The following is a 22,554-nucleotide window of genomic DNA, read 5'->3' on the forward strand; positions in this document are numbered from 1 at the left end:
AAGATCATATATAAAAATACAAAAAATCATAACATTTTCATATACACCGCCCCATATACAATACATATAGAACTAGGATTAAATATCTCTAAATCGACCTTGCACAATCAATATCAAAAATTATTATTATTTAAAATTAATGTCCCTCCGCATTGTTGTATAAATAAATGTTTCACTTAATAAACAATTTCACTTCGTTATACATATATATATTTATATGCCTTAAGAACTAAATTCATCATCTCCAAACGATTTCATATTTCGTATGTTATTTCTTTTCTTTCTTCTCGTCAAGTTGTTGTATAAATTTCACTATTTAGTCTTAATTGTATATGGAAGTTGAAATATGTTCAGAATTCAATCAACTAGGAAAACAATTCGGGTCTCTACTATATAATGGAGTTGGAGGAGAGGAGCAGGTGTGTATCCATGTTACTTGCTAATTGGTATTGGTATTGGTATTTATGCACGTTTAGGTAATACTTGCGCCCACTCTCTGGTAAGTGGAGAGTGGGGCGTTTTAATAGATAGATAGATTATCAATATCTGTGTTTTATCTAGTTGTATTTATTGTAAGTATTTGTTTATGTATGTATATAACGCTAATGCTGAACACCCACACTCAATTCCGCTTTGAAATGTTTTTGAAGACTTTTTGCTTGTTGTATTTGTTTTGAGTAAATTTCTGATTTTTAAGTTTGATTTACACACAAATTTGCTTGTGTTTTGTTTTAATGAGATCGTTACTTAGGAAAATGTTTTTTGTTTTTGTTTTCTTGTCAGTTTGTCGACTGGGGAAATGTTGTGTAGAGCTCTCAAATGCAACGACTGATTAATTTGATTACCTTATGGAGCGCATCCATGGAATTGTGACTCTCCTAAATCTGCATTCGTCTTTCTTCATTTTCTTTCATTCTTTAATACTATACTGCTTACAATGCGTGTATTTTAACATGTATGCATGTGTATGTGTGTGTGTTAGTGTCTGTATTGGTATACGTATATGTAGAATAGATAGATGCTTGTTAAAATTGTTTTCTTTTCTTTTCTTTTCTTTTTTTTTGTATTTTTTCTCCTTTGTGGGTTTATTTTTGGCTTATGTTTATATGTTAATATTTACGAGATTTTGATTTTTTGTTTTTGTTTTTGGTATTTTAGAAAAGCGAAAACGAAATGCATTTGAAATAAGTGCTCAGAGGCCAGTTGGGAAAGGGTTTCAAAAGGGGGAGACGAAAGGTTAAACACAGAGCAAAAGTATACATTGCATTTTCTTGTTGTTTTTGTTGCTGTTGTTCACATTTTGAAATTGTTTATCCTTATGTAAAAATATTGTACAGTTTGTAAATTTACACACTACAATTTGTTGCATCGCACAAAATTTGTTTACAGTTTGCGTAACTTAAAAATCAATTAGAATTAAAATTACTTGTTTTTTTTTTTTGACTAAACTTCCTTTTTGTAAAAAGCTGATACATCATAATTGCATACTTGTATATGCATACGTGTACGTATATATATATATATAGAGATATATATAGTTATACATATGTGTATATATATAGTTGTCTATATATCTATGTAGATATATATATAAATTTGTATATATGTATATGCTTGTATATATGCCCATTACGTTGGGCGCTATTAGAATATTTGAATTAAATACAATTAAAATATTTAAAAATTACACATTTAAATATTTGACGCGATTTCTGTTTACATGCAATATATAACTCAGTTCGTGATTCGTGTTCAGAGACACGCCCTGCCGCCCCCCATGTGCATGGGGCGAGCTCACTTGCAGGACTGTGTATCTTCTTCTTCTTCTAGTTGCTGCTGTTAATCGTTTTCATGATATACCCTTGATGATGTAGGCAGTAGACAGTATTATAAGAGGCTGCTTCGAGGCTAAGTCGATATTATTGATCTATCTACGATTGAACTCCGATTTGATAGCTGCAAGCGAGGAGAGCAGATGGTTCATCAATGCAATCATGGCAGAGAATTGAGGGAGCTTACCATCTATGATTTCGTTTTTCACTTTCTGTATCTCCAGTCGCATCTCGCGCACTATCTCAGCTTTCAGGGTGTCCAGATCGCTGTTGGACAGTGCCAGCGACAGACCATCGCCATTGACCTGCTATGCAAAGCGGGAATCGGATTAGATCTTAAGTTTCTCAACAAAGTAAACGAATTCGAACTCACCTTGAGTATGGTCTCCTCGCTGGCACTGCCGAAACGTTTGCGCATGGGACGGGGCGATTCGCCGCCACTGTTCGATGTATTGTTGCCATTGGCGCCACATTGGGCATTGGATGTGGTTGATGTGGAGCTGCTGCTGCTGCCGCCGCCACTGCTCAGCTTGTGGGGCAGCGTATTTGACTTTTCCCACGGCCGTTGCTTAACTTCCGGTTCAGGGTCAGGCTGCATGGAGAGATGCGTCAATATCAATTGAAATACTTCAACTGTTATACATGTATTTCAAATTTCACTCACCTCCTTCTTCTCGGCCTGCGCGCGACGCCTGGCCAGCGTCTTGGCCATCTCGTCCATCATGGAGGCCATGCCATTGGAGCTACGCCCAATGGTGCCATAATTGCCGCTGCCGGCGCTGGAGGTGCTGCTGCCGCTGTTCTCAGGAGCCGATGTGGTGGACTACAATAAAGAGAGTTGGTCAATTAGATGAGCTGCCTTAGCTTCCACTAGGATCTCTTACCTTGTTCTTCTTGAGCTTGAACTGCTGCAGCTGGGAGGCCAGCGAGCCCATTAGATCAGCCTGCGGATCATCTTTCTTGCCTGCACCGCCGGCACCCAAGCCTGGAGGCGGCGGCGGCGGTGGTGGTGCGCCAGGACCACCTGGTCCACCAGGTGCGCCTGGCGGTCCACCCATAGCCGGTGGTGCTGGCGGTGCGGGTGGCTGTGGCGGCGCTGGGGCTCCATTAAACATTTGTGGCGGCGCTGGCGGTGCACCACCGAATGTGGGTGGCGGTGGTGGTGGCGCCGGCGCAGCCACTGCTCCTCCTGTTCCCGTGCTGCTCATGCGATTCAGTGGCGGCGGCATGGGCACACCACCGCCCGGCTGCTGCTGCTGCTGCATCATGGGCGGTGCCAGCGGCACTTGTCCATACGGATTCTCCGGCTGCTGCTGCTGCTGCGCCTGCTGGCCATTCAGCTGCACATAGCCGGACGCGGGCATGCCAGGCGCCTGCGGTGGCTGTGGCGCCATCAGCTGCTGTTGACTGGAGTAGACAACGCTGTTGGAGCTGGCCGAGCTGGGTATGTGGGCCGGCTGTGTGGCAGCCCCGTAAATGGGTCCGCCTCCATTCTGATGCACCGGCGGCATGGGCATCGGCGGCTGTGGCTGTGTCGGGTATTGATGTAGATTGAGATTGGGATTAGAGTTTGAGAGCACATAGTGGGGCTGCTGGTACTGCTGGCGGGTGATGGTTGTAGCGGTGGTGGCGATGGTGGTTGTGGTGGTGGTGGTGGTGGTGGTAATTGTTGTGTTGGTGGTTTGGGTTCGTTTTATATATACATATATATTAATATATATTTTTTTGGGAGCATTTCAAGCCAATTGCGGACGTACGAATGTTTGGAATGAAATGAAACAGAAATAGGTAGGTAAACGTAGCGCCATAAGTGGAGGAACAACAGACACTGGCTCCAGGAGTCAGTCAGACCTACCTGTGGGGGCGCATAGCCCGCTTGGACCATCTGTTGCTGCTGCTGCTGCTGCTGTTGCTGCTGCGCAGTTGTGTAGACGGGCTGCTGCTGTTGGTATGGCTGATGCTGCTGTTGTTGTTGTTGTTGCTGCTGCTGTTGTTGTTGCTGTGTCTGACCAGGTGCCGGTGGTATTTGCATTTGTGGATTACCCTGCTGCTGTGGCAGGCCATTGGACGTTGGCCCGTTTCCAGTGGGTCCGTAGTGTGAGCCCGGCTGTGCTCCCAATTGCTGTTGTTGTTGTTGCTGCTGCTGCTGTTGTTGTTGCTGTTGCTGCGGCTGTGGTGCCGGTGGTGCGCTGAGGGAATTCCTTTAGTTTTTGAGCAATTTGTGATGTGATACGACGTAAGATCGATGAGAATGTGTGAGTGTGCGTGTGTGTATATATATGTGTGTGTGTGTGTATTAGAGATTAAATATCGTATAACGAATATCAAGTGTCAAGCATCGAGTACGACGACAACAAACAGAACGATGTGCATGTTACAGTTAGAGAAGATATATATATGTGTGTGTGTTTGTGTGTGTGTGAAAGAGAGAAGAGAAATGAACAAAATCAAAATTCATATGTCGACTAACTGCACTGATGATGCGTCAAATGAAGCTGCGTGACCCACCTGCTAGTGCGATGATGTCCCTGCGGCGTTGGTGGACTCTGTGGTATGTTATTTTGATTTGTCTGCGAGGTGGGCGTCTGGGCCGAGGGCGTTATGTGGCCGCCAATGCCATTATTTTGCCGCAATATGGCCGCATCCTCGCTGGTCATTGTACGATAGCCCATATCTTCCTCATAGCCATTGCCATTTGTGGGCTGGCCGGCAGGATTGTTGATCACGCGACCGCTCAGAACCTGAACACGGAGTGGAGGAGAAGAGAAGACAAAGAGAGAGAGAGAGAGAGAGAGAGTTAATCATAGTCTATAGCGTATATTTTGTAGTCATCCAGCACTTACCTCTAGGGCATGCATCATGGCACGCGCGAAATTCTCCGCATCGCTCTGGCTGGAAAAGTTGAGACCGTACACAAATTTGGAGTCGCGCCATTGATGGAACGTGGCCGTAGCCTGATTGTATTTGAGACCCTTCAATATGGAACAGTTGATGACCACCTCATGGTCCTGCAACTTGCGTCCCACCACACGGAATGTGTTGTTCTGCTGATGATGATAGATCTGCACCTTGCTCAGGCCCGAGGAGCTGCCCGATGGCACCCACTTCTTCTGGTTGTCATCGTACACCATCACCGAGGCGCGTGCGCCAATAATGCTTTGCTCACTGCAAGGGATTAGATGAATTTGAAATGGATCAGCAAGCGATTACAACAATTTCAACTGGTAGGCAAAACCTATAAAGACTCTGAGCTGACTTTAATGATTCATCAGAAAAGCATTAGATGCGCTTTTTCGTACAAAGAGCAACTCGACTTGACTTGACTTGACTTGACTCGACTTGATTTCCCCCCAACCACAGCTATGTTTTCCTATTCTCAATCTCCGTCGCCGTCGCCGTCTCCCACTCCATCTCCGTCTCGGTCTCGGTCTCGATCTCGGCTTTCACACACTGTTTCACACGATTGCCTCGAGTGCAGTGATCTCTCGCAGCTGGGAACTGGACAGGAAACGCATTGCGTAGAATATATCGTGCAGCCGACTGAGAATAAAGAAAAAAAAAGCGCACACCTGTCATGCAGTTGTCATCGTCGCCGTCGCCGTCGCCGATTAAATAATTCTAATGATCTTTTATGCAACCTTTAGCATATTTTTTATGATGCCAGCGTTGACAATTAAAGGGCACCGGAAAAGCAGACACCGACTGCAATAGAAAAATCGTGAAACATGCCTGCAATGACGCTGCTGACAAGAACTTGGCCTGTGTGCTACTGGCCAAGACTTAATGACAGCTAAAGCTAAAGCTAGAGCCAAAGCCAAAGGCAAAGCCAACAACAACAGCAGCAGCAAAACGAGTTGTGCTCGCGGTTTGTTTGCCTTTTTTGCTTTCTGTTGGCCAGACAGACAAAGCGCTGAATTCTCGGCTCGATCTGGCTCAAAACTTGACTAGTTTTGCACTTAAATGGAGACCGACAAGGAGAGGCAAGGAGAGCGGGACACGGGTAGCGGGCAGCGGGCAACGGCAACGGCAGCTAGTCCATAGCGCAGACACAGCTGTGCCCCGACTTATATAACCTGACCAGGCTCTGACAATGTAATGTGTTTCGTGGAACGAAAGTGAAGTTTATCTATGTGAGATACGTGTAATTTGTTAAGTACCAAGGAGACGACGACGACGACGTGGACGACGACGTGGACCACTATGAGGATTAATCATACTCTACTTAAATTAATCGGGCATAAGTCTCACTCTACTGCTCCCTCTCTCCCCCACGCCCCCACTCGCACTCCCACCCCCTCCCTCAGTCACGTTTGAGCATGTGGTCAGCTAATGAGTTGCAATGCAAATTGCATTCCATCATTCCATATGGGTCGCTTGTATACACAAAGACTTCATTACACCGAATGCAGGTGAAATTTGTGTTGTGTGTTTTCATTTCGCTCGTGTTGTGGATGAATTCGTGCGTTAAGTTGAATGCGCACATTTCCAACACGAACACACAAAGCACTCAATTTTCTTTTTTTTTTTTTTTTTTCAGTTTCTAATTGGCGTTAAATTGGCCGCAGCTTGACGGGCGCACATTGACATGGGAAAACCCTGCAGCCTGGCGGGGATTCCAATTCCAATTCGATATAGGGCAAAGGTAATCCCGCCTCGCCTCGCCTCGAAACGTGCTGAAAAGGGATATGGAGAAAAAAACAAGAAAAACAATGTGTGACCCTGCCTGCCGTAGGTCAATTTCCTGAAGGTTTTTTTTATGCAGAAATTTGAATTCAATCACGCTTCAAGATCTGTGACCTTTAGCTCAAGGACGTTGCAGATCGAGAGTGGAGTGGAATAAATGTTTATAATAAAGGAAACATTGGGGTGGGGTAACCAGACAAATAGGTCAATTATTTCCTGAAAGTTTCTGAATTGAGAGAACTTGGGAACAGCAGGAATTATACTTCAAGATCTCTGATCTACTGGAGATCTCTGTTGAAGACGACATTTCTTTGGAGTGGAAATGTTTATCATAAAGGAAAACCTTGGTTAATCTGAGATCTGTGATCTTTAGCTCCAGGACTTTGCCTCTGAGTGAAATAAAACTGAATGGTAAAGGAAAAACTGGGTAAAAACTGGGAAAAAACAGGGAAACAAGAAACATACGTTAAACTTGGTTTATCTTTGACCGAGTTATGACGACGTTGAGGGATGCGTTGTATGTGTTGCTGTTGTTGTTGTTGTAGATGTTGTTGTTGTTGTTGTGTTTTATGTCTATGTTGTTGTTGCAGTAGAAAAAAATGATGTATATTGCTATAGAGATGGTGACTCGTAGCTGATGCTGCCGTTGCTGCTGTCGTGGCTGGCGCTCTAATTGAGAAGGACAGGGAGCTGGTGAGTCTAGGCGGAACAGTGGAACAAGTGGAAGTGGAACCGGGACCAGAGTTGGAAGAGAACGGAAGCTGGGACGGCGGCTGTGACTGTGACTGTGACTGGGATTGCGGCTGTGGCTGTGACTGTGGCTGTGACTGGGGCAGAGGTACGCATTTGCGCAGAGTGGAAAATATAGCGCTGGATGTGGACAGAGGCAGAATGGATGAGGTAGAGGCTGGACTGGAGACTAGAGTCGAGACAGAGCTGGTGGCTGTTGTGCATGATGATGATAATGTTGATGGAGATGATGATGTGGATGTGGTGGTTGTTGTTGTTGTGGATGTGTTTGTTGTTGATAATGAAGCATCGACATGTCGGCTACCTACGCCCTTGGATGTTACGTACAAGGACTGGTCATTGAGTAGCGATTGTGTCCAGGTGGGCGCCTCATAGATGGCAGTGCTCGTGGGCGTGGCATGCGCCAAGGGCAGCTGCAGCACCAGCTGCTCATGCTCATGATAGGCGGTGGCACTGCGCTGCTGCTGTTGATGATGTTGGTAATGGTGGTACATGGGATGGCGATAGTCCAGCAAATCCAATTCCTGCAGCTCCTCAATGCTGTAGTATTCGCCCACAGCAGCCGGCAGCGAGCGGCCCTTGGGCGCTGCCTTGCTGCACAGACTCTGGGAGCGCTTGATCATCAGCAGCTGAGAGTCGGACTGCTGATGGTGGTGCTGCTGCAGTTCCTGATTTGCCTGGAACTCGCACATGGCGAGCATCGCATTGGCGGGCTGATGATAGGCCAGAATGGGACCAGAGGCGACAACGCTGCCATTGGACTTCTTGTTGCTGCTGAACGAGGTTTTGGCATAGAGTTTCTTCATGGCCATTAGCTAACAGTAAACATTTGCAGAGGCGGCCACACACACACGCGCGCGCACTGTGATACAACACACACAGACGCACACACACTCTAAACAGCGATCCCACACACAAGTGTTCGGTCACACGATCACAGCACTAAATAAGTAAATGGAATTTATGTTTGTCTAGGTTCGCTTTGCTCGAAGCAAAAAACACTCTCGTAGCTGCAGCTGCGGCGACTGCTACTTGCGGCTGATCGAAATCGAACCTCAAGTCAGACTGAACGCGCCAAACAAGTCTCGCTCGAGACTTGGTTCCACAGACCCAAAGAGAGTGAGAGAGCAAGAGAGAGTGAGAGAGAGGGAGAGACTAAGATCAAGAGAGATGTAGAGGCAGAGCGCGTGGAGTCTTGTGAGCCACTCACAGGCCTCGAGACTCGCCTCGACTCGGCTTGGCTTGACTCGAGCGGTGTGTGTCAAAGACAATGAAGTAACAGCAAACAGAAGTGCAAAGTTGGAAGTGCACGACTAGCAGATACCCTAAAATGCAAATATATATATTTAACTATTCATTGTTAACTATAAATATTTATAGCTGATAACTAAATTAAAGAAAATGTTTTTTATATTTTCAACAAAATGGAATTGAAAAAATAAAAAATATATATGAAATTTTAACTATTATTTTAAATGATTTTATATAAAATGTACAATATTTTAATTGATTTTTGTAGTTTGATATAACTATAAAAAATATAAAAAAATTTATCAAAATTTTATTGATTTTATATAAAATGTATAGAATTTTAACTGATTTGTATAGATTGATAAAACTAAAAAAATATTTAAAATGATCAATTATTAATTGATTTTATATGATTTGAAATCGATCAAGTTGACTGTTGATTCAATTCAAGAATATATACTCTTATATATATTTATTTGATTATTTTATATTAATATTACTATAATTTATAAGCAAACAAAAATTTTAAAAATTTTTTGCGCAAATAAAAATGTATAAAAACAAAAAAATATCACAGTAGGTTTTGGATAAAAATATATATTTAAAAATATAAAATAATAAAAATATAAAATAAAATAAAATATTTGTATATATATTTCTATATATATGCCCTATCAATCACATCTCCTACTGCCACTCACACTCACATGAGCCCCCCAAACAAACCCCTCACCACTTGCAATGGTTATCAAGAGTGCAAAGAGAGCGAGAGCCAGCCTAAGTGAGCCGCCGATCGCTGATCGAGGCGGCTTTACTCGCCGCTGAGTGTCTGCGGCATCGAATTGGGCTAAAAGCTAAATAATTACACTTCAAGGCAATAAAATAATGAGATGTGTGCTACGAAGAAGACCCGAGTCGCGAGAGTCAAGAGCCCCACAGCGTTTAGTCTCTGGCCCCAAACGGAACGGAACAGAGCAGAGCAGAGCCGAACAGAATTATTCGGTTTCCCACTTGACGTTGCAATTAAAAACAGAGCTTAGACTCGGCTCAGCTTAGCTGTAGACAGCCGAGCCCTTCACAGACACAGACACACAGACAGACACAGTTCATGTGCCTCAATTGTCTATTCTGTCAGTCGCTCACTCGATCCGTCCGTCCGTCCGCCTGTCTCGCTCGGCGCTGCTGTGCTGCGATAATTACTTAAGAAACGAGCTCAATAATTTATATTTCCCCCCGGCGCTGCGTCTATTAAGTGTGTTTTATTCTCTATCTCTCTCACTCTCTCTTATAGGAGCAATACATAGTGCTTGTGGCATGCCATGAAAAATTCATACAACTACAGAAACGTAAGTCTAAGTCTGTTTAGCTGAACTGAGCTGAGCTGAGTGCTGTAGAGCTGACTGAATCAGTTTGAATTCTTTTTTTTCCTATTTTTTTTTTTTTTTTTTTACTACAACAATTCTTAAGCGTACATTTCCAATTAACATGGCATTTGTCTATTGAGAATATTGTTGCTGTTACAGCTCGTTATAAAGCGCGCGTCTGGCCTTTAATGCTGTCTGATTCGAGCTGCGATTATTGTGCGGCTTTAATGGCTTTGTAAGAACAACGCTCTATAGATCATGCCGTTGCTTAAATGATTTGGCAATTTTTTGGCCATATTTTGCCTCGATCACTCACAGACAGCCATATGAAATCATTTAAGCTGCTCAAACACACACACACACACACACATGTTATCAAATATTGATTTCGATAAGGTTCACATAGACATATGATTCAGCAATGCGCGTCAGCATTCGAAGCTCTTCACCTTTTAACATTACTCAAAATATTGGTTTAATGCATTTCAATTAGAGTTGAAGTTCCTAGAGCGCACTTCAAATCAATTAAAAACTATTAAAGCAGAACCAAAAAATGTTTGTGCAGCGAGTGAGTCCAAGAGAGGGCGAGAGAGAGCGAGAGCGAGAGAAAGCTCGAGTATAGCCTACTTTGGGGCATATACCTCATTAGCTGGAAATTCAAGTGCAACAGCTGCTCCAAGTGCGGCGCGTCTGCTGCAGTTGCCGGACAAATGTTACCCATTGAGCTGCGCAAGCCAAACTGGGCTAAAACCGAGCTGGGCCAAAGCAGTCGGTTGGCCAGTTTTAAAGCGAATTCCCTCAGAGACAATGGGGCAACGACGTGTTATATATATTACTCTATATATATATATATATATGATGACACACCCAGAAAATTAGCACCGAAAAACTGACTGCGTTTTGTGCTTATGAATCAGTTAGCCGGGCAGTCAGTCCGTCACTCTGTCAGTCAGTCCGTCAGTCAGCTCGACAAAAGCCCTGACTAAGCAAACTTTGGGGACGTCGTGTCAGGAAGCGAGCGGATGGGCCACTCCCCGCCTGAAGTAAAACGTCAAACAAATTATGGGCATTAAACAAGCTGGGCTGGGCTACACCCAAATTCTGCTGATGACCTATAAATGGGCTTATTTTTCTTTTTTTGGCTGGCACGTGACATCTTATACAGGTGAAATTAAGAGACCGACTGCAGACATCAATTGAGCAGCATCTCATTGATTGGCAATTGAGTTAACCGAAAGCAATTTGAATAAGAGCCAGAGTCAAGCGTCATAATTGAAATGTCCTTCAATCAAATCAAAAATCGAGAGAAAAAAGTCTAGACTCAGCTCTTGATTACAACGACAATGTAACATGTTTCGGAATATATTCATTATGCAATATATATATATATATTTATTTATGTTATTTTTATCAGAAGTTAGACTTGTAACTTACGTCATTTCGTTTTGGTTTGTTGTTGTTGTTGCTGTCGCTTAAGGGCGCAAAACGTTTTGTGTGATATTTTGAAGTATGTAGAGAGGAAGAGTGATAAAGAGAGTGAGAGAGAGAGAGATGTTTCCGCTGAATTTCTCCTGGTATCCGCCGCCCAGGTGCTGCGCCGTCTCCAATCAGCTGGCTTGTTAATTATAATAATGAGATCTGTAATTGAGGAGCAGAACAGAACAGAAAAGTTTCGGTTAGAATTACCACTCATAGAGGAAGTTGACGTACATTAATCAACTATATTTAGCTGTTGATAAATCAATGAAAGCAGACCTTGAATCGAAAGCCAAGCCAATCAAGTGAAAACAGCTGCTGAATGCATAAATGATAATCAGAATCAATGCAAAATCAAGGTGTAAAAAAAAAAACAGAAACCGCAAACTCTATACACACATATGCACATATTTATAGATATTTTTTAATCATATACCTATATCAAAACCTCGTACTAAATACTGTCATTGATAAAAGACAATGAAGCTTCTCTTTCATGGCCTATTTACTTTTTCTTTCTTTTGGCCCCTTCCAATATCTTTTGTGATATGAAGTCGCCGACGGAAAGCTAAGCCCATTTACATAATAAATGTAGAACTAGAACTAAGAACTAAGCGAAATTTGTGTCACGCTGCTTAGAAAGATTTTTGACCCACTTTTGGGCCACCTCACGGCACACGTCGCCCCCTCCTCTCTAATTGTCCACGAAGCCTGGTAGAGCATCACTTGCGTCATACATTTTGGCCAAAAGTCTGCCCTTTGGTAAGTACGCCGTGCGTTTTGTTTATGGGCGTAGAATTCATTCAGCATAATCAACGCTGTGACCACATCCGCGAAAGTAACTACACTGGAGACACTTGATGAACTTTCATCGTTTCAGTTAAGCTGTGCGGACAACAGGCAAACATTCTCCCTTTTTTTATAGCCGACGCGAAAGTAGAGCATATTTACGCATTACTTGAAGTGATGTTCGGGGCTTTTGATGAAGATGTTGGCTTAATGAAGTACGCTCAAAAACATTTTACTGTGCGACTCACACAAATAATCAGCTAAATTAAACTTTTCGTTATAGACAGAACAAGTGAAACCTTATAAAAATTATAATTTATTTTTTATTATATATTCTTGTGAATATTTATATTACATGAAGAATATTATTTGATATATAGTTATGTTTATATTAATGAATTTAATATTTTTAAATTACTTTTTATTTTTAATTATTATAAATAAATTGCTTTTTATTATTATTATTATTAATTTTTATGATATATTAATTATTATTTTTTTATTTTCTATTATAGTGTAATTAAATATTATTATTTGTTTAGAACTATTTAATTCTTTGAAATGTTTAGGATTTTTAAATTTTTACTATTTATTAATTATTATTTTATTTTTAAACTATTTTTTTTTTTTATTATTGTACTATTACATTTTTATTAATTTTTATTTAATATTATTTATTTCTTATCAAGGTTGCATTAATCATTTGGCTTTGCTATGAAATTTGGTAGAGAAATACGGGATAGGAAATACGATTCAAAAAGTGTCATTATTCCATTACTAATTTTCACAAATGAAAAATTCTTTGTGTTGGCGAAACAACAATTCGCACAAAGCCATTGAAGGACTCGTTAAGTGAGACAGGCTCGGGCACATGTGCTGCTTCCTGATATCCTCCCTTCGCCTGGTGGCCAATTAAAAAGTTCAATTTCGTGAAATGTGCACTCAAGAGGGTTTCACAAACATCCCTGCAAACCGGCCATTGTCACTTACTCCCACTCCGCTGTTAAGTTACTTCACACTTTGCACTTCCTTTTTGGGTGGATGACAAACAGACAGACAGACGGACGGACTTACGGACTGTTTTCGCATTTAACCTGAAGGCAATGAATATACACCGCAGGGGTCAACAATTTCGAAATACCCTGCATTGCTTTCGAGACGGGCATACGACTTTTATGTGTAGCTGGGTATAGGAAACCTATTTTTAAATGGATAATCACATCTCTAATGGAGCATTAGTAAGTACAAAACGGTCTTCTCTACGCTCTAGCACTCATCTCCAATCGATTATGGGAGATTCATCTCTACTCTACTATTCCTAACTACTTTATTCTTTAATGAGTTATAAGACATTCATTGCCATTTGAGTATAAGACTATAACTCTAGCTGAGAATATAAGTGGATAACAACATAATCTCTACTCTATAAGTCTAAAGTCAGAAATCATCTCTACTCACTAACCTAGTATTAGACACTGATATGCAATGAGGATAAGTCTTTAAAGTCACACAGCAAATATATATAAAGAACTCATCTCTACTATTCTCAATTACTCATACATACTCCCTAATCAAGTATTAGACTTCTACAGCTTTAAGTATTACTGTCAGCTCTAGTTGGGTATAAGACATTCAGCTCTACACTACTTCTCTAAACTGCTCGCCTTTGCTTTACTACTCTAATAAGCTATAAATTAGTATAAGACATGCTCTACTGAGCATATAAGAGGATAAGGCACTCAGCTCTACCCTACTACACTCTACTCTCTACCCTCCAATCAGGTATACAAGTTTCACAGCTAGCCGAGTATAAGATCTAAGAATATGTATAAGAGGATATAAGACACTCATCCCTAGCTGATTATACCTATGACATACATCGCTACATTCGTACTCTTAACTGCTCATCATTACTCTCCAATCAGCTATACAAAATTCACAGCTAGCTTAGTATAAGACTATAAGCTCTAGCTAGGAACTCAAGTGGATCATCTCTGACTGGTTAGACACTCACATCTAATCGGTTATAAAACACTCATCGTCTGCCGGGTGTTCGACACGTTCTTGTCATTCATGCGAAAGGGCACATTTCCAGGAATTTTCATGACTCCTACGTGGCGTTTATTCAAGAATGATGTCAGAGCTTTAACCCCATATTTCTCAACTTCAGTTCCAGTTTTACGCTTTCGCAAAGGACAACAAAATGTTTGCATACAGAAAAAAAATACACACACACACAAATCAAAAACAAATTGTTTGGTCGCATATTGCACATGGAAATTTCCGCCCCATTTTCGTTCTGTTGTGGTTGTTCGCGTGACTTGGTTGGATTTGTAATTCAGCAGGTTCAAAACAAACATTGAATCAACGTCACTGACTGGAGAGCATAATCCCTGCCTTCGAGCAGACGGCGAATCGCCTCTAAACAAATCCCGCTTAACTTTTTTTTTTTTGTTTTACTTGTTTGTCGCCGCCATCCATTTATCTTTTTAGCACTCGTTTTGGCCAAGGCGAGACTGGCGACTGTGTCGCAGTTGCCATGGTCGGCTAGATTCCAAAACGGGTTTTTTTCATATTCGAGCCAGCGCATGCGGACCCTTTTGTCTTTGACTTTGTCTCTGCGTCAGTCTGTCCCTCAATATCTTAGGTTCTCTCTCTCTCTCTCTTGAATTGGAGTTGGCCAAAAAAAAAAATTGTGCTTTAATTTGAATTGCGACTGAATTTGGGTCGCAACTTCAAAGTCGCCGTCAGGGCTTCAACTTTTAACTTTGCTGCGGCATTTGCATTGAAGTGCCATAGCTGCCTGCTACAAGACCGCTAATTGAGCCCGTGTTGGCAATTTAACCTTTTCCGGAAGAGTTCTGTCCCCTCTTAAATAGCTCAGCGTGATTAAAAATCGCATGAGCTCTGTAAGAGAAAAAAAAACTGCAGATGTTAATATACTTGTTCAGTTAGTCAACAAGAATTTATCGGGTTTCTGCAGCTCTCAGCCATTTGACCTCTTTTGAAGCAAAATATTGGAAATACGTATAATTTGCAATTACTTTTAAATGTATTTCTGTTCATTTTAATTTCCATTCGTCCTGAATATCAGCTGAATCATTCAGAGTCTTTACAAAATCAATTAATCAAATCAATTATTTGAGTTCTTTATATCTTCGATCTGTCCTATTTTTCTAGGTAAATGACCCACATATATTTTAGCTCTTTTCTGCCTTGTTCTTATTTGATCTGTCCAGCTCTTCTTCTTAAATTACCTAAAATCCTAAGCTAAATCATTCAGAAACTCTTTTAAAAGCAAAAACTCCCAGGCATATCAAAATATTGACATCGTCAGCCAAGCGTTACGAGATTTTTGCTTTTTACCATGACTGCGGCTTCTCAGCTGGCAATATAAACAATGTTTTGCATCCACAAGCAATTAATTTGTAATCACATCTTCACTCTCAGCTTGAACTTTGCTTGCTTTTGTTTCTGTTTTCGACTGTAGCCGAAATTGACCCTTAAAGAGAATCGGGGAATCAGCCAACCACGCATATGAATTTTCTCTGGCACGCTCCATTTCGTGCCCGATCTTTGGCCAGACTATGAGTAATGTATGTCTGAGTGTGCATATGTGTGTGTGAGTGTGAGTGTGGGGTGTGTACAAATTTATTATTAAACAACATGTACAACATGTTGCAGTTGGTGTTTTGCTTCACTGGCGGACAGACAGCGCGTCAATTAAATGAAGCGGGGCAACTCGAGCCGAAACTCTTCGATAATTATTGAATAATACTTTTCACACACACACACACACACCAGACATGCGATACTCAATTACACACAATCTTCACTCACGAATGCAGATACAAACAAATATTTCAATAACAAATAAAACGAATTAGGGCGCAACAATAGACCTAAGAGATCTATTATTACATTACACACACGACACAATGGGGCAACAGCAACAACAACAACAACTTCCCGTAACCTAGCTATCGCCTCTCAGCTTGTCCATGGAGTTGAACTAAGAAGCGGACATAAAACTATCTCAATCATAACAAAATCAGCTCGTTCAGGGATAGACGGCTGCTGGGAAAACAGAGAAGTGGACAGCAGCGATAAACATCAATTTAGCACGAAATAACTTACGGTAGAAGCGACCCAGATTGTCTATTTAAAGCTGGTTTAGAGTTAGCTATGCAAAAGTTTAAAAGATTTGATTGCAAAATTGGAAAATATAGAGTGAAATATCATTGAATACTACGCTCTATACTATGCCCGATTTATAGCTGCATAAAGGTCAAGGTTTAGCCACTTCGTGTAAAAGAAGAAATCATTCAAAAACATATCAGTGAGCTGCCTCATATATATAATATATCAATATCAATATAATATTACTCAACCATTTCATATAAATTACCCAAGTTATATTAAGCCACTGAATTAATTAGAACAGCAGTAAGGTCACACTGGCAGGTAAAGCAGAAGATTTAGCAGTCCAGACAGAAATGCAAAGCATTCATGTGCAAGCTGGCTGCTATGACACGCAATTATAATCGGGACGCGAGTGCGACATTCCAAGCAAAACGGAAATGTTTAAAAATTGATACAAACAAAAAGTAATCAGTATGTTGTGAGTCAAATATTGATATGTCATGACTCGCATGATTCGAAATTGGTATTATTAAAATGCCTCATGCACACTTGTCATATTACAGGGTATCATCCTTCTGCAGAAAAAGAAAAGTGCAGGTAACTTGCAAGCAATTTATTTATGTTCGTCTCAAGTATTGGGGAGGAAATCGCTCCCGAAAGTCCCGGCACTTAGCCAACGTTTCCCCAAAGAGTCGACAACTTAGTTGTGCTTCTGTATGGGTGTGTGTGTGTGCATGCATGTGTGTGTGTGTGTCAGGGGCTAAATTGCAGCCTAGTATTTGTATGCAATCAAAACAAGATGAAAACTTCAACGTCAGCTTTTAGCGAGTAAAAACAAAACGAAACCCGTTGGATGGCTGTGAAAATTCAGACTGCAGCCCCAGCCCCAATCCCGGCCCCAGCCCCAGCTCCAACTACAGCGAGCGGAAGCACTTCAAGTGCTTGCAATTCCTCTTTGTGGCGCAGTGCGAACCGAAGAACTTTAAATGGAGACTAAGGGACCCACCAAAGGGGAATGGGCTATGTGAATCATGCAAGCTATTGACTTCATATCAGCCTCGGTCAATTTTATTATAATTTCTGCCCACTCCACAGATTTCTATTTAATCAGCACATGCGGCACTTCCCGGACAAATGAACGGGAGGAAGTACGAAATGCAATCTAAAAAGTGCATGATATTTTAAATTTATCATTATTATTTTTTTTATTATCATTTTCATTTTTAGTTAAATTAGCAATATATACATTTATCTTTTATTTTTATTATATTTTTTATATATTTTTGCTGAAATAAATACTGATACTAAGTTAAAGCGTGGAATACTATCTACTTCCAGAGTTATATATCATCGACTATATGTGATGCTCAAACTAAGAATAAGTTCGATAGCAAAGGCTGCTCATATAATTTTTATATTTTTTATATTTATATATTTTAGCTAATCACTTATACAATTATCTGATCATGTTTATTTTTGAATGAATAAATAATGTATTTATAAATAATTTATTAATTAATTACATATGCTGGACATTCTAGATCTCTTATAGAAATTTTTAAATTAGCCGCTAACTAAAAACATATTTGGATTTCATTAAAATGAATTTGCTGCCAGGTTCAGCAAAGACACATCCTAATGCTTTTTAAGCGTATATACGCATACACCTATGTATATATATATCTGTGAATATCTGTGTGTAACTGTGCTTTACCAAGCGTCAGACCGAAAAGTTACTGAAAAGGAACCAGCGGGCGGGGCAACACATGGAATCTAAATTCAAGTTCTCTCTACTATGTTAAAGTCTGTTGTTTGTTGTGGTAAAATTTTTAGGCCGTAAAAAATTGTGGCTGGCCTTTAAGTGCAACTCATTGAGAACAAAAGATTGTGGGGCAAAAAGATATAAATATAACATAAAACATGCAGAGTATACATATAAATCATAGTCAAAGATCTGTAGAACGTAACTAAAAAATTAAACAAATATCTTTATATCGAATAATATTAAGAAATTCTACAAAGAGTTATCCCTTAAAACAGACTTTACTCTACTTACATATAATCGCTAAATATTTACACAATTATTTAGAAATCCCGGTATTTAAGAATTTTAATTGCTACTCTAGAATTTCGCTAAGTGTACTGCAAATTTGAACTCAAATTTCACGGCATACAGTTTGCAGTGTTTAGGATTGTGAATGATGATTTTCTTGATATATATATATATGTATATATATAGTGTATATATATTATATTTGCGTCTGTGTGTCTGCCCGTACTTGAGCCACTGCGCTGGCCTCCAATGCATAGCCAAGACAATGGAACGAAACGCCTGAAAAGCTGCCACTTAAGCGAATTTCATTCTCCGTTCTGCTTATCTGTGCAGTTCAGTTCGTTCATATTTTGTATTTGTATCTACAATTTATGCCATATGAGCGGTACATGTTTATCACGCATACGAATATATTACACTTATATATATATATATGCATATATCTGTGCAGTCAGACTCTCTAGACTCATCGGTATTCATGTGCACAGTGCATAATCTGCGCTGCCTTGCTTCTCTCCTCCTCTGCGGTTAATGCGCACTAAATAAGGCAAACAGCTTTTCCTCAATACTTTAGGCCACACAATTTGCGCTTGATATGGCCGCGGAGCTATTCTTTTGTTCGTCATAGAAATTCTCAACTTTTAAACGGGAATATACAACTATATATACATTTGTATGTATGTGTAACTAAAAAACATTCCATGCCGATAGCTGATATCAAAACCGTTTGAAATACAAGCGAGAGGAGGAGTCATTTCCTTACTTTGCTCAATTAAACAAAGTAAATGAACAGAAACCAAATAATAAATAAAATCATATAGAAATTATTTAGCTCAAAGCGATTATATGGTTGTGAGCCATAATGAAAATCAAAACACGTGCCATGCATCCGATGAGCAAAGGCGAAGGCGATGAAGACAGGCCCAAGACTTACGAAGGCCTATGAATTATGCAGCTGGCGTTTGGCACACCATAAAATTGATGAAACATTCATACATATATATTCCATATACATATATTGTAAGTAAATAAAATAGCAATGCAATTGTTTTATTTTTGTTCTTTTCCAATAAAGTCATTCGACAGGCATCCAGATGCAACTGACCACCCAGCATCATTTCCCAGACAGATAAACCAAAAGCAGGCTACGATATATATTTTTGTGGGTTTACCCGCATTGTCAACGAGCACGGATGCACACAAAACCAAATGGAATGTAGTTTTATTGGATGCTGTGTAGGATGAGGAGGGGCAGGAGGGGTCGCACTAACCAGCAAAGCGGAAATGTTAATTAGATTTGCGCGACGCAGGCCGAGTTCAATGCAATCTGTAGCGCAGGCTGGCTGCTATGACACGCACTAAAGTTTAGTCACTGCAAAGCCCGAAGCAAGTTTATGATTCAGTGCAGTCGCCGTCGTCGTCGACGTTGACGTCGACGATGCGAACGCATAAACAAAACATAAACAAGAGACGGAGGTGAGCCACAATGTGAATATAGTTGAATACTTGGAAATTTTTGTAGCAATTTCTTGAATTTTGTGTGTTTTTTTTCCTTTCTCCAAAAGTTTTAGTCATCGTTAAAATATCCAAAGAAGAAGAACAAGCGGCAAACTTAACGTAAACACAACAACTACGCAAGCAAATAGGGAGCAAAGATACCGAAGGGGGACGCATGGCTGATAAAAACAAGAAATTTGTATGATACACACACATACATATGTACATAAATATTTCAGTTTTACTTCTTATCTTATCTATCGGTGGCGCGACCCCAATTGCAGCTGCTGCCTCGACTTGGTACAAAAACTAAGCTAATATTGTTTAACTTGAATTTCTTTTGAAATTGAATTATTAATAAATGGGAGAATATCAAAATATGTAGTCGCGGCAGCTGCTATGCAACACTGGCAATCACAGCAACAGCAAGCCATGGAGCACCAAGCACCATAATAAACTCAGTAGAGGAGTAGCAACAGCAGCGATGCAACACTGGCATTAACAGTTACAAAAACAAGGGCTATTGAAATGCAAAATAAATTCAACTCTGCAAACTTTAATAGCAAAATTTGTACTTTGATATAGATTGTTTTTGTTTGGGAACTGGTTTTACCTATAGCTTTGGGTTTTTTTTTTTTTCTTTGTAGTCCAGCAATATGTATGTGTGAGTTAGCTGCGGGTCTTTGGCCCGCTTCATTTGGCAGGGAACGAACAGAAAAAAAAATAAAAAATAAAAAAAAGTGAGTCATGTGGCGAGTTCAGTGATGCAACTTGGCGCTGTCATTTCGTGGGTGGCAAAGGAGCGAGAGGGGCGACCGGGATCGGGCCTCCGCGGTGCATTGACATTTAAATAGTTGCAAAGAGAAGAAACCAAAGCCAACTTTGGCTGGCATAAATTAAAGTTCAAACAAACAAGATAAAGATGAAAGAGAAGTGGAAATATCAATAGCCCCACCCGCGTCGCTTCGCTCTCTTTATCAGTCGCTCTCTCTCTCTCTCTCGCCTTTTTCTCTCCCTCTCTCACACACATGCTCTTAAATTGGCAACGCTGGATTTTGTTTGTTTGGCAACATTCAAAAGGAGTTGGAGAGAGAGCAAGTGAGAGAGAGAGAGAGAGAGACAGAGAATGAGAGCCTGCGCCCAGCAACACACAAAAACAAGCATCCAAAATGAGCAAAACCAAAGAAGAGGAAGAGAACGAGCTGGTCAAGAAGCTGGAGCAGCCGAGGGGAAATGCATTAAAAACAATTAAAGCGAGCACAGGACACAGCTGGCACACACAAACACACTCACTAACACTCACACTCACACAATTATGTTAAATGAATGCAAAAACTGGTTTAGAATCTACAGAAGTGACAGCTGTTAAAGGTAGATAAAAGGAAGACAAAAATGCAAATGCGAAATTTGTACACGAATTTTAATCATTCAAGCAAAGAATAAAACATAATTATTCGCCAATTCACACACATGCACACATATACAGAGAGGCATGCGAAAAAGGGCGTGTTGTGTAAAAGAAGAAGAGGCTAAAAGGGGAGCAGAAATAAAGCAGCAGCAGCAGCAGCAGCTAGCGACGCCGCTGCCACAGCAGCCGTCGCATTAAAAAGGGAGCAAAAAGCGGAAGTCGTGGGCAAAAACATGCGCAGAAAATGCAACTGCTGCCGACTGGGCCAACTCGGAGTCGGAGATTCGCCTCAAAATCTCTGCAGACGCAATTATAAATAAATGCAAAGCAACGAAAAAGAAAGGAATAACAAAAACAAAAAGAAACTTACCACAACATTTTCCTTAACACCAGAGTGAAAATGCGTTGGTGTTGGTGTCTGCTGCCTGGCAGCTACTCCCTTTTCCTTCTGCTGCTGCAGCAAGCGGCAATGACGCACACAAACACACACACACTCAAATCGAGCGGCGGCGGCCGAATCGCCGATAAAACTGTTTGTATTTTATACTTTTCCAGGTTTCTTCAGCGTTTTCTTTCTCACTATTTTTGTGAAGACAGAAAGGAAGCCGCTATTTTAATTCAATTTATTTAGTTTTCGGCAGCACTTTACTTGAACAGCACTCACACAAACAAACACACACACACGCACAAACATGAACGAAGAGCGAACAACTAAACTCCTTTTCAAGGAGTAGACACAATTTTTTTTCGGCTACTTCGTTTTCAACTGCAACTCCGTTTTTTCGTTGCAGCTTTCAAAGAAACTTTACATGTGTTTTGCACAGATGGATATTGCTTTTGTTCGCCTTCCTGCGACAACGATTTTATTTTTTTTAATTTTTTTTGTTTCGTTCGACGCGTCTAATGCGAATTAATTTTGGCCAAATTGCGACAGCGACAACAACACACCAGCGCCATATTTGATCTGATGTAAAAGTAATGTACCAGGGCAGCCCTGGTTTAGCAGTTAGCCCGACAGCTACAATGTTATTAACATTTTCTAAAGCCTTAACAGTGAGTTGCCGATGCTGTTATCACTGTACAATAATTAAAATGTGAGTTTTTAAAAACTTAAAGTGATCATGTACTTTATTTTAAACGATGTGAAAAGTCACATAAATGTCAAGATTTTATTAGATTAAAATAAACATTAGTCTTTAACAGCTGTTGTCTGAATCCAAATAACAGAATAATGTTATTGAACAGTTCACTCCCGTCGACAATTTGATTTTTCTGTTATTGCTAGTATCTGATAGATTTCGATAAATT

At 40.5% G+C, this 22,554-nt stretch overlaps 1 protein-coding gene and 2 long non-coding RNA genes across 13 annotated transcripts; 2 read left to right on the plus strand and 1 right to left on the minus strand.

Moving 5' to 3' along the window:
* Nucleotides 1-724: 724 nt before the first annotated feature.
* Nucleotides 725-22,232, minus strand: ena (ENAH actin regulator enabled). 9 transcript variants are annotated; one of them, XM_089469723.1, is made up of 10 exons: nucleotides 21,617-22,231; nucleotides 11,315-11,518; nucleotides 4,676-4,997; nucleotides 4,341-4,573; nucleotides 3,688-4,033; nucleotides 2,717-3,433; nucleotides 2,497-2,655; nucleotides 2,206-2,424; nucleotides 2,020-2,140; nucleotides 725-1,956 (listed from the first exon to the last, which is right to left on the minus strand). In XM_089469723.1, exons 2-10 carry the CDS (start codon nucleotides 11,317-11,319, stop codon nucleotides 1,928-1,930), a joined length of 2,151 nt encoding a protein of 716 aa, XP_089325849.1. In that variant the 5' UTR covers nucleotides 11,320-11,518; nucleotides 21,617-22,231; the 3' UTR covers nucleotides 725-1,927. The 9 variants fall into 9 exon arrangements, with proteins under 9 accessions (XP_089325849.1, XP_089325848.1, XP_089325846.1 ...); XM_089469722.1 differs by lacking the exon at nucleotides 11,315-11,518 and having other exon boundaries at nucleotides 21,617-22,232; XM_089469720.1 differs by lacking the exons at nucleotides 11,315-11,518; nucleotides 21,617-22,231 and adding an exon at nucleotides 7,593-8,339 and having other exon boundaries at nucleotides 3,688-4,021.
* On the plus strand, nucleotides 4,923-7,603 carry LOC149268548 (uncharacterized). Its single transcript, XR_016270229.1, has 3 exons — nucleotides 4,923-5,056; nucleotides 6,370-7,032; nucleotides 7,106-7,603. It is a non-coding gene; the product is annotated as an uncharacterized LOC149268548 (long non-coding RNA).
* Nucleotides 18,248-22,116, plus strand: LOC149268549 (uncharacterized). Of its 3 annotated transcripts, XR_016270227.1 has the most exons (4): nucleotides 18,278-18,385; nucleotides 19,163-19,361; nucleotides 19,417-19,817; nucleotides 19,907-22,116. It is a non-coding gene; the product is annotated as an uncharacterized LOC149268549 (long non-coding RNA). The 3 variants fall into 3 exon arrangements; XR_016270228.1 differs by having other exon boundaries at nucleotides 18,248-19,361; nucleotides 19,428-19,817; XR_016270226.1 differs by having other exon boundaries at nucleotides 18,250-19,361.
* Nucleotides 22,233-22,554: the final 322 nt, after the last annotated feature.

The sequence above is a fragment of the Drosophila arizonae genome, chromosome 5 (assembly GCF_054131065.1).
Source record: "Drosophila arizonae isolate 15081-1271.41 chromosome 5, UAZ_ARI_1.0, whole genome shotgun sequence".
In the NCBI taxonomy this organism is placed as follows: Eukaryota; Metazoa; Arthropoda; class Insecta; order Diptera; family Drosophilidae; genus Drosophila; species Drosophila arizonae.